Below are 12,474 nucleotides of genomic sequence, written 5' to 3' on the forward strand. Positions count from 1 at the left end.
CAGGAGGAAGAAGGTGGCAGAGACTCAGATCAAGACTCCATGTGACAGGTGAGGGGATGGCCGGGCAGCGCTGAGAAGAGCGGACTTCGGGTGGGGGAGGAAGGCCAGCAGGGGCCTGGCAGCTTGAGAGACAGCAGTTAAAACACCATACCCATGCGGGCCCACACTGCCCGTCTCCCCTGGAGTTTAGACAATGACCACTCAAAGTGAAGTTCTGAGGAAACCTCTTGGTTTTCCAGCCGTGGGCGGCTCCCATGACTACCGTGGCTGTGTGCAGTTACCTGAATCTGGCTGTTTTCCGTATTAGGGGAGGAAACCCCTGTGCTTCTGGAGCAGAAGCTCTTAGAGGTGTGTACACCTTCCTTCTCCCCGAAACCCCCTGCCCAGGGCCACCCCTCACTTCCAGGACGAAGACATGCAGGACCCCCGCTGCTAGGGAGCCTGCATTAGGCATCGCCAGGGAACATGAAGCAGAGGAGCCTGGTCCTGGGGGGCTGCAGGCCCCAGAGAAGCCTCCCCAGAAAACTTCCCCAGGGGAATCGGCCATCCCCACCATTGCCATGGGCTTGCCTTTCCTTGTTTCCCTGAAGCTTCCTTTCCGGGGATCCCGGACGTGGCAGGGTGCTGGCACCGCTGGTGCACGCAGGGTGGGTGGGGGGTGCAAGGGTGGTGTGCGGCGGAGGTGCCTACTTACCGATGCACGTGCGACCGTCTGAGTGGAGGGCGTACTTCTGGTGGCAGCCACACATGGGGCCCGTGTCTGTGTCCTCACAGCTGTGCTGGCAGCCTCCGTTTCCATAGTTACAGGTTACTAGTTAGGCCCAAAGTGTACACACATGTGTATAAACAGAACAACAAAAATGATTAGTTGTTGGTGTTGGCTGTTTCCTTCAGGGTATGGGGAAACTGAGGCCTAAGGCCATCAGTGGGTAGGGTCATGAGGCTTGCGGGGCAACAGATACGCATCTCCCTGCACTTCGGCCCCTCCAGAATCTTCTATGGAATCCCTCACTCCCTGGAGCTGAACTGGGGTGGGACAGAGAATGGTCTGGGCACAGAGCTGATGTGCTCAGGCTGTGGTAGATGAAGACAGCTTCATCCTTCCCAGGCTGCAGGACACTTTACAGCTGCCTATCTCGATGGGGCAAATGTCTGTCAATACCAGGACATACTTGTCAAGGGGGAGGGAGATGGAGGCCTGTGGTTCCAGGTGACCCTCATGTCCTTAGTTCTTGCAGGGCTTTCTGTCCTCTGCCTGTTTTGGGGCGTGTGGATGTCTCCTTGGATGTCCGCCCTCTCAGATCCCCAGGGGCCACCTCAAACCCTCTCCCCTGAAAGCCCTAATCCTCCTGGAGCTCAACAATGTTGGAACAGACAGACTCATGCCAATTAATGTCATCTGGGGTACAGTTTTGAAAATTGCCTAAATAATAACAATGTTACATTGCTTTCAGTGCCTGTGGCCAAGATGGTTCACATCATCAACAAGCTGGGTTCCAGGCTGAAAAGGGGTCAGAACAAAAAGGAGTCTGAAGTTGGAAAAATTACCAATTCAAGTTTATTTAAACACACGGTCCACTTCCAGGGTGAGAGAGATCGCTAGAGGGGAGCAGTGATGCCAGTGCTCCCCAGGGGGTGTGGGGCCCCCCCGCCTTGTGATGCTGCGAGACAGCTGCAAGGCCATCACCCGAAAGCAAATGAGCACCAGGGCCTCAGCATGGGGTGTGTTCCTAGGTACTTCAACCATCGATCTAAGCTCCACTCTTTCTTTATTTGGTAAAATCCTAAAGACCAAATATGCAAAAATAAACCTCCGACCAACCATGGTTAGAGGGGCCAAAAATCCCAAATTCTGAGAATTTGAATGAATTGTGTTCTGTCAGGTTGACCCATGAGCACAGCTGGTGCCAAAGGGAAGTGACTTGGTGGTGTCTCCCAGAGGAGGATCTCAGACGTTTCAGAACTGACTCTGCACCTGCGCTTCCCCACGCTCCTCCTTTCACAGAGAACGATGCAGAGCGTTCCCTGTCCTGTGACGGTGGCGCCTCAGCCTCGGACACATGCTACCTTCACAGCAAGTGAGGAGGATGTCCAGAAGATGGCTTGGTGGGGACAGGTGTCAGTGCCTCAGACACTGCGCTCTGCAGCCAGGGGCTCGAAGGGGCTGCTCCCTCTTCCACAGGGAGCTGCGGATCATACAGAGGAGGGAGCAGACTTCTAGGGTGAAATTTCAGGAATGCTTCCAGAAACACAGCTGGGTTTCAAGCACAAAGCCTTCCAGCCCCTTCTCCTCAGGAGTGACTCTTCTCCAGGGTGGAGGTGGCACCCTGGATGGAGCTTGGCTTTCATCTCTCCGTAGCTCATCTCAATGGCCAGGAGGGAACCCAGGGAAGCCAGGGGTTCCGGGAGGCTGCAGGTCTGCACAGATCTCAGGCGATGGGAAGAGACCCAGGTGGAGCCCCACTTTGGGCTGGACGTCGTGTGCCTTTCTAGGACCCAGGAGATTCCTGCTTCAGAGTGGGCAGGGGTGTAGCTGAGGAGAGGGCAGTCCTTCTTGAGCTCCAGGCTCCTGGAGACAGGCTGTGCCCTAAAAGTGACTCTAATGAGAATAGATGCCTGTCTGAGGCAACTTGAGGGAGGTCCAGGCTCAGGGGTCCTGGTTCCCTACACACAGGCATTTGTGCGTCTCACAGACCCGCAAGGGTCGAGCCTTCGAGTACTGGAGAACGTACGGCTTTTACGCAGAAACGTCTGAGCTCAAGCTCTGTGAGACGGACAGAGGGCGGAGAAAACCTCCTCTGGCCTGGCCCCGGAGTAGGTCCTGGGCTCTGGACGGATGACAGCTTGGTTCAGAACATTGCAGTCCTTTTGAGCTAGAGGCTGGCTGGGTAAGCCAGGCCTCAGCCCCCAACCCAGCTTGCGATCTGGAATTTCCTGGAACTCAAGTGACTTCAAGGACTAGAGTGAAAGTCTCAGAGCTTACTTCACAGCAGCCTTGGCTTGTTAACCTCACAGAAGCAGCCAAGGCTGGGCTGGCTGGGCAGCTGCCTGTGCGGGTCCTTCACGGGAGGCCTCAGGCCCCAGAGATCACATCAGGCTCTCCATACCTCGGTGATGTTCAGCCACCCACGGAGAGGGTGGGACTGCTGTTTCTTAAACCAGCACATATTCCAGGCAAGGGCGGAGCCCTTCCCTGGCAGGGGTAGCTGAGGGTTGTGGGGGGCGTTCCAGCTGCTCACAGGGCCCTGCCTAGTCCCTGACCTTTCACAACAGGCCGGCACCCAGAAGATGCTCTCTGAGCAAACTCCTCCTGGTAGTGCTTGTCTCAGATGTACTATGGGATCAGGGAGCAAGGTGGCCCCAGCCAGGCCACCTGTAGCCTCTCCGTGGCACTGGGCTGGGAGCCCGGTTTGAGCAGGTGCTCGGCCTGTCTTCTGACTGAGGGAAGGCAGTGTCCTTCTGGCCAGGGCTATCCACAAGCCTGCCGACTCCATACGTTCTTGACCTTGGCCTTTCTTGTAGGAAACTCAGATCACACGACAGCGGAGACTGGGAAAGCTGGAGTCAGCATCTTCTGTTCTGAGGCGGCTGGGGGCCAGAAGGCTTCTCGGCAGATAAAGGAATCCATTTGGTGTGGAGAGGGGCCCTGGCTGGAGCCCTGGGGCTGGAGGCTAGCACTTCCAGTGGAGACTGCCGCTGTTTCGTCCTGCCCTGGGTGACAGTATACAGGATTACCTTGGCTACCCTACAGGAAAGAGCCACAAACACAGAGAATGGTGGTCTGTTCTAGGAGGGCATGAGTCAGGAAAGGTGTGGCCAGGCAGCCGGAGGGGAGCTGATGACAACGGAGAGGATAAGGGACTGCGGGCGATGGACCAGCAAGGACAGCTGTCCGCTCCACAGAATGATGGTGGAAGGCCATTTTCGTTATGACGGCAGGCAGCCCAGTCTCTCACTTCCACAGCCGGGGTGGGGACCCCCCGCTCTGCTGGGGGTTGGAACTGGACTTTGCCATAACATCTTTCTGTTAGAAAGTGGGCCTGAGATGAAGCACTTGTCTCCAGCCAGAGGTGGAAAGCGCTTCCAGCAGTCTCGTTTGGCTCTTTGTAAAAACAGGGCACATGTGACATCACTTTGGGTATCCATGGTGCCCTCATTTCCAACAAGGAGAGGCCCAACCCGCCGTCTCCCCGTGTAGCCGTGGCAGGATGCGCTGGCTCCCAAGCTTCTGAGTTCAGCCGCTGTTCTACCTGGTTTCCGGGCTCCTACTCCTACTGGGGACCCCGTGAAGAGGCTGAACTATGCATGCGCCCGCAGGCAGACCACCAGGCAGATCCTGAAATGGCGTCTTTGGGCAGAGGCCTCCTTCAGCCCCAATCTCCTCTCCCAGGGTATCACCACTGGCAGCCGGCCTTGCAGAGGTCACACTGTGAGTTCTGATCTTTAAATTTTATTTTAGAGATGGGGTCTTGCTATGTAGTCCAAGCTGGACTCAAAGTTGGGCTGGAGTGATCCTCTGGCTTCTGCCTCCCAACCGGCTGGCACTATAGGCATGCAGAGTTCTGCTCTTTGGTTCGGGAAATATGGTCAGCACAGCCCAGAACCGGACCCTTCAGAACCATCCTCTTTTCCTTCTTTCTACTGCTCATTACCAGGGGCTTCCCAGGCCCATTGAGAAACCTAGTCTTTTAGACCTTGGTGCCATGGCCCCACCATTCCCGCTGGAGAACTTAGGCTCAGGGGCTGACGCAGACCCAGCCCAGCTCCTGCGGCTACACTGGTGGTGTCATGCTTGCTGAGGAAAGCCCTGAGCCTGAGGCTCACAACCCTTGTCCCTCATGCCCCCATCAGGCCCCTTCAGCAGGCCCTGCCCTTCTCTCCACCCCATGGGGCTTGGGGCCCTCCCTGGCCAATGTCCAGCAGGCTGGACAGACCCTCCAGAAAGCAATGGCAGGAGGCGCATGGGACGTCTGACCCATTTGTCTCCATCTACCTACGTGTGCAGTCCTTCTGGTTTTGGGCAAGGTCAAAGCCGGGCCTGCAGTCGCAAGCCACCCCACCTTTGGGCGTCTCCCGGCAGATGTGGGCACAGCCATGGTCTTTATTCATGCAGTTCATACCCTCTGGGAAGAGAGACAGACAAGAGACAGGTTGGGGACAGGGCAGAGAAGGAGAGAGAAAATTTCAGCTGAAAGGAGATAGCCAATGAGATGTAACAAGCAAATGGGCTGGCACTGCACGTATCATACACACACATATGCGTGTGTGGAGCAGGCAGCCACATGGATGTCCTTTAAAGAAGAACCAAGGGCAAGCTGCCTGGGTCTAGATTCAGGCAGCACTGCAAATGGCACCTCGTGGCCACAGACGCAAGCCTCTTCTCTAGGTCAGATTGCGGGGCGTGGTCTGGAGGACTGCTTCTGTGTCAGGGTGGTTTGGCCCCCTCTCCTGAGCCACCCATGGTTCTAGGGTTTCTCCCACCCGCCCAGGAGACTGGATGTCCCCTCTCAGTCTGCCTGGAGTGGCTCATACCCCCTTCTGTTGACCTCAGTTGATGTTTATCTTCCTGGTGATTTGTGAGGCGTTTCCAGAATTTATGAGGTCAGGGGTCAAGTGAGAGGTTGTAGGTCACGAGTCCATCAAGAGGCCAAGGCAGATGAAAGGGAAGAGCCTCTGTCTGCCAAGCCACTGGCTTTGTGACCTGCCTTCCACCTCCACCCACAAGGAGCTCAGGCAGGAGTGAAGCCGGCAGTGAAGGCTGCAGACGGCAAACGCGAATGGGCAACCTCGTACCCCCAGGACACGCCAGCCTCTCGTTCCAGGGAGGCCTGGCTCAATCCTGACCCCATCTACTTTAAATATGGGTATGTAGCAACTCGGAATATATTTAAAAACACACACACACCCTACTAGTTGTAATAAAGATAAGAACATCTAACGTTAAAAATCTGACACACACATGGAAATGATGGAGCCTGCATTTTGCCCAGCACCGTAACGCCTGCTTTCACCTGATTCTGTGACCCCCATTTCCTCACCTCGATTTTCTCACTAATCAGTCGAATGGTTGGAATGATGCAGAGTCTAACCAAACAACGAGTGAACACGGAAACCCCCTCACAGAAGCTGCAAGTTCACACCGGGAGGCCCTTTCCGCTGGCTCGACTCCAAAAGAGCATCGGCGCCCGAATCGCACAGACAGTGGTGTGCGGCCAATGCTTAACAACCCGTGGGGGGGTGGAGGCTGGTATGCAGTATTTACCAATTTCTGTGGGATAAATACGCCAGCCATGGCTAATTTCAAGGTACCAGGGAGACGTGGCCGAGGGTAGAGCTGGGGATCAGTGTGCACAGTTGGCTCTCATGAGCCAAGCCACAGTGCGTCACTGTCTTAGAAAGCTGGCTGTAAGGGCAGGCGGATAGAGCTGCGAATCTGGCCTCCTTACTGGCTGTGGCCTCGGAAACAGCCACTTCACTTTTCTGAGCCTCATCTTAGAATGGGCACGAACACTCTGTCTCATGGAGGAGGTGTGCAAATTAAATACAGCTACAGACAGGAAATGGCAGGCAACGGGAGACTAGGTCTGCCTGTGGGGCGCCGGCTTCCGAGGCTGGTGCTTCTCCTGCAGGTCTGGAGACCGCGTGGCCCCTCCCTGCAGCCTGGCTGGACCAGGCGGCCCCTCCTGAGAGGCGGCTCTCAGTAGAGGAAACTTCTCAGCCTGTGGAGACATATTCTGTCCTCATCGGGCCATCTGGGAGCCTCCTGCCCTGGCAAGGGTTTGGCCAGTGGCTGGTGGTCACCAAGCCATCTCCTTGAGCATTACTGATGGCTATTGTCAACGGTGACTTAGCCCAGGAGCCCAGGGTCGCCCCACTCACTCCCTGCTCATTTGGCTTCCACAGCTCCCTGCTGTTCCAGCTTCTCCCAGCCACACATCCCCCACTGTCTGCCATCCCACGACGCCCGCAGAGCAGCCCCCAAGGGTGCCCCATCTCCCCTTGCTGCTCCTTCCTCCTGGCCAGACAGGCTCTCCTGTCTTCCATAAAGGAAATCCTAGGCCTGCCTCAAACTCCTCCAATTCCACAAAACCTCCTGACTCCTGCCTTACACTCCCTGCCTCCCCCAGATGCCGCCACCCACGTTAACTTCCCAGGCTGTCCTATGGCTGGCACCGGAGACAATGCTGTAAGCTGATCTGTGCTTTCTTCCTAAGCTGGGAAGAGCCCAAGGGCCCTTGCTTGGCTCAGGCTTATTATATAGGATAAAGAAAGGGAGATTGAATTTCCATTCCCAGCCAAAGAATCACAATTTACAAGGAGCCTGCTAATCATCACCAACCATAAATTTGTCACTGGGGAGCTGATGGATGCCTGAACCCTGGGTAATGGAATATGAAGCTTTAGGGGCCATTCCGTCTTCTCCCTCATTGTGAACTTGCCATCAAGCGATCTTTCTTTTTGAGACTCTGGACTTTACCACTGGGCTGTTGTTGTTTTCTTGGCAAAGGATACTTTGGGGATGTAATATCACATGACTGTGGACTGCAGTAATCCACAGTCCATAAGACGCTGAGCACCAGAACGGCAGAGCTGAAGGGTGAGCCCCAGGCCCTGTCTGTAGTCAGCTGGTCTCAAAGGCCTCCACTTTACCTCTCAACAACTTGGGGAAGAGGTAGAGCCCTCCGTCTCCCACCTAAAGACCCCGAGGGGGAGCTAAGGTCCTGATTAGCTGCCCTCACTCAACACCCCACGGCAGGCTTGCTGCACGCTGCCCCTCACCTGGTATCCCCAGCATCGGAGCCCCCACTGGCTCTGCGACGAAGAGCAAGGGACGGGCCAGTGATTATTAGTGGAACTGACTTCAGGACCTCTAGGCAGTCACAAATTATAAAGGAGCCCAAATAGCCACGGTGGACATGCTTATGTATTACAGCTATCAAGATTGGCCAGGCTAGGTATTACAGACAGAAATTTACATTTACCTTTTTTTTTTTTTTTTTTTTTTTTTTAAGGAATTCAGAAGCACTTATTTAAAAACAAGATAAAAAACATTACATGTGGGCTGGGAGTGACGGCTCACTCCTGTAATCCCAGAACTTTGGGAGGGCAAGGCGGGAAGATCACTTGAGGTCAGGAGCTCGAGACTAGCCTGGCCAGCGTGGTGAAACCCTGTCTCTACTAAAAATACAAAAATTAGCCAGGTGTAGTGGCACATGCCTGTAATCCCAGCTACTTGGGAGGCTGAGGCAGGAGAATTGCTTGAACCCAGGAGGCGGAGGCTGCAGTGAGCTAAGATCGAGCCATTGCACTCCAGCCTGGGTGGCAGAGTGAGACTCTGTCTTAAAAAAAAAAAAAAAGAAAGAAAAAACCCTTATTACATGTTAGCACAACTCATCTATTTTTGTTAAAAACTCAATTTTCCAGAACAGGAAGGGTTGCCGGAGATGGGCCCTTTCAGCTCTCCCAGCAGGCAGGCCCGCAGGAGCCAGGCTTACCAGCTGCGTGGTGAGGCTGCGGTCAGGCTGGAGTCTGTTCAGTCTGAGTGCTGCTGGGGTGCCTCCTGCCTGAGAAAGGTGGTCATGGGAACATCACCATCACTTTCAAAATGACCCTAGCTACCACTCCAAGGATGGCTGCTACTGCGTGGCCTGGGGGCTTCCTATGCTCTAATCAGCTCCTCTGTCAGCTGCATCGAGTTCACCTCCCCTCAGGGACAACACTGGCTTCTGGAGGCCATAAGCAGCCTCTGCGGCTGGCGGAACCACAGAAGGTCAGGGTTGGACCCCTCCCTGCGGCCCATCTTGTTTATGTATCTTACAGGGACAGAAATTCTGTGAGATGGGCAGTGAATGTCTCCGAACATACGGCAGAGCTGGAACCTGGGCCACTGGGCCCCCAGCCTAGGCTCTCCTGCCTTGGGGTCACTGGGCTATACCTGTGGGACCCAGATGGCTGATAGGAGCAAACATTTCCTGGAGGAGCAGAATCAGGAACCTGGCACAGAGTGAGCGACCACCCAGTGCCTGTTACTGGCCACTGTTTCCAGACTTACAAGCCCAGCGAAATCCAAGGGCAATTCAGATGCTGCTTCCTCTGTGAAGCTCTCAGAGTAGCCCCTCCATGAAGCACATAACCTGGCTCCTCTTTTGACCTTCTATGGCTGTTGCTGACGGGGCCTGAGCGTGAGGACAGAGTGTCAGCCCCCCTGCAGCACGGGATGTCCGTTTTCTCAGCTGTTAGGTGGGTATGCAATAATCTTTGCCCATGGTTGCTGCGAAGCTCAAACGATATCAAGGGAGGCACAGAGAGGGTCTCGGTGAAGCACGGCTGCCAAGACAGCAGTCTGACTCCCCCTTGCTTCATTCTGCCTTGTAGTAAATCAGAATCGTTGCTTCCGCCACACTCTTTCCTGCCAGCCGTGGTAACCGGATGGGGAGACCTGAGCTTTATTCTTTTCAGTATCATGAGGACCCAGCACCGGGCCTGGCACAGGCCGAGGGATCTGCAAACAGTGGCTGAAAGAAGGAAGAGAATGAGTGGGGAAAGAGAGGGAAGAATGCAAAGGGAGAGAGGAGGGAGCGAGGAAGGAGAAGAGAGAAACGAAGCCCCCTAGTTCGGAACAGATCAAGCCTGCTGTCTGTTATTTCAGGAGGCAAGGCTACCATTTTGGAAATGCTCTTGTGGCATTCCTAGTTGTGTGTGCTATGAAACACAGCACTGTGGGACAGTCCCCTCCCCGTCATCTAACAGCGTCCTGGACAGGAAGAGACCCCAGGAATGGCAGGGTCTAAGGTTGGCCCATTCTAGCTTCCCTGACAGACAAAGCAACAGTGACACAGGGACCAGGGTGGCAGGCTGGGGCAGGGAGAGGGCACCGGCCCCACCCATTGGAGCACCTGTGGTATCCTCTGTGCCTCCAAACCTCAGGGGCAGAGCAGGTGGTATGCCCTCCCTGCCCTCCCCCAGAGGGGCCGTCTGAGGGCAGTGAGCTAACGCGAAGGAATACCAACTCATCCGCTCTTGCAGGTGGTATTTCTGGGTGTTGGCCACAAAGGGCCATAAGGGTCAAGTCAAGATGTGAAGGGGAAAGGTGAACCCTGGGGCGTGTGAGGTGCTTGGTTCCAAGTCCTGCTGTAGGAGAATGGTCGTGGGCTTCAATGAGAAAGGACTGTGTGGGTCTGTGATTCTACCCCCTCTGCCATGACCTTGGAAGGGACCTGCGGCTCTCCTCCAGCTCCCCTGAGCCAGCCAGGCCCACGCAGCCAGCAGCAGCTGCAGGCCATGTCCACTGATGCCAGCCTGTGAGCTCTGCCAGAGCAGGGGCCAAGCCCAGAGGCCCTCCCCGGGTCTAGGCCCAGAGCAGGCTTCTGTAAGCCTCAGGACCAGAGTGGCCCTGGCTCAAAGTCAATCCTCCTGTGGCCCCCTGATTTGTGTCACGTCTGCTCTTGGGAGCCACAGGACAGCTCCCTTGACCTAGCTATGGAGAGAACCATGTAGAGGCAAGTTCAGCAGAGGGCCCTGCTGGTCTCACTTCTTGATGGGAAGTGATATAGAATTTCAGAGTCATTCCCAGAAATTCTGGTCTTTGGAGGCCTGATGCCCGTCAGGCCAGGCGGCCCACCAGGTCGAATCTAATCTGATCTAACCATCCAAATCCAATTATATTCTGCAAACTCAGACCAAGTGTCTCCTTGGTACCCAAGATGGGCCAGGGAGCAAGGAGCAGACAGATGCTCTGGTGCCACGATGCCAACTCCACATTCAGGCGGCCACATGCTGTGTGACCCTGGGCAAGCCTTTCACCCTGAACCTCAGTTTACACCTGTGTAGAGCTGGATAGTAGCGCCTGCCTCCCAGCCTGTGCTACATGTGCAGCTCTGGTCTCTGGGTGAGAAAGGCGCTGGCTAACCGTGCAGACAGGCTGTTGTGGGACTTTTTCCTGGCCAGAAGGAAGCCACAGGAGTGCTGTCAGCAGGGAAGCAACACACTAGTGTGTCAGGAAGGTCCCTGGAGGCTGCGTGGAAGATGCCCTGGAGGGTCAGGACTGCAGGCTGGGAAAGTGGAGAGGCTGTTGCTATCACTCTGAAAGGGACAAAGCCTGGTAGAGGGGCGGTGGTTGTGGGGACTGGGAGGGGCTGGATTGGACACATTCAAGAGCTGCTTCTGAGTTTGTCTGGAAGACAGGATGTCTGAATTTGGGCCCTGACTATACTTTCATTCACTCAGACCCTCAAAACAAGCCTGAGGATCGGGCATCCCCGTGTCCACCTTCCAGGCAAGCAGATGGAGGTGGGGACAGTGTGGGGGGAAGACATGCCCTGGGCCGTGTCTTCCTCTCCAAGTGCCCATGCTTCCTCCCGATGGGCCCTCCCCCAGGTCCCCATCGCCTCTGGACTCTGACAGGCCTCGCAGCCCTTCCCCACTGGGGCCTATCTCCCCCCAAGGCCTTCGATCATTCTTGGGTGCTCCACTGGAGTGTTCACAGAGAGGAACGATGGCACAGGCTGCCTGGCTCCCAGCCAGCTCGCACATGGCGTCCTCTGCAATGCAAAGTTCACGGATGCATCTCAAGCGGGGCAGGGCGGCCCAGTGTTTGTACTTAGGCGTGAGCCTTTCTTGCTGCTGCGGCTACATAACAAAGCTGGAATGTGTGCCTCCTGAGGGTCGTTGCTATGGCGACTTCATCAATAACATCATTTTCTACATCCATGTCCCTTAAATACATGGGAAGGGACGGCAAGCTGGGAACGGCAGAGCAGGGAGAAAAGAACAATTACCTTGCTCCGCCCTTCCCCCCTCAACTTGGGAGGAAGAGATTTTCCTCCCTTCACTTCATCAATAGAAAATTATGGAGCCAAGAAGGAGGCTGGAGCCTTGGGAGCGGTGGGGGGAGGAGATGGCTGCCTGCCCCAACCCGGATTCTGCAAGCTGTCTGAGCCACCGCAGGGAAAAACAAACACGAGCTCCCACCGACCTCCAAGGGTGGCTGAAGGAAACATCAGAAAGGTGATGCCAGGGCAGGGGATGGAGGGGGAATGGCACAGAGCAGCTGTAGAGCTGGGGCTGGTGGGAAAGATGACCTCCCGCGTTCATTGGAACTGCCTGTGTGCCAGGCCTGCCATGCACTGAAGACTCCTCACCTCCCGGATTCCCTGACAAGCCCGGGAGGTGTGCTATGGTACAGGCTGAGCATCGGTCATCCGAAAATCTGAAATCTGAAATGCTCTGAAACCCAAAGCTTTTTTAGCACACTGACATCACGCCACAAGTGGAGAATTCTACATATAACTACTTCACACAAACTTTGTTTTATGCACAAAATTATTGAAATGTTGTATGAAATTGCCTTCAGGCTATGTGTACAAGGAATATATAAAACAAACACGTCCCATGTTTAGACTTGGGTCCATCCACAAGATACTTGATTATGTATCTGCAGAGTTCCCAAATGGAAAAAATCCAACACTGGAAACA

At 55.1% G+C, this 12,474-nt stretch overlaps 1 protein-coding gene across 2 annotated transcripts in view; it reads right to left on the reverse strand.

Annotated features, from left to right (window-relative positions):
- The window catches only part of SCUBE1 (signal peptide, CUB domain and EGF like domain containing 1), a 135,080-nt gene that overhangs the window by 52,150 nt on the left and 70,456 nt on the right, over window positions 1-12,474 (reverse strand). For both annotated transcript variants that reach the window (XM_032261392.1, XM_032261391.1), the window contains exons 5-6: window positions 4,998-5,123; window positions 695-811 (exon numbers count right to left, since the gene is read on the reverse strand). In XM_032261392.1, coding sequence (XP_032117283.1) covers window positions 695-811; window positions 4,998-5,123 — 243 coding nt within the window. The remainder of the gene's footprint in view (window positions 1-694; window positions 812-4,997; window positions 5,124-12,474) is intronic.

Source organism: Sapajus apella, unplaced genomic scaffold, assembly GCF_009761245.1.
Source record: "Sapajus apella isolate SASKATOON/1434 unplaced genomic scaffold, GSC_monkey_1.0 scaffold123, whole genome shotgun sequence".
NCBI lineage: Eukaryota > Metazoa > Chordata > Mammalia > Primates > Cebidae > Sapajus > Sapajus apella.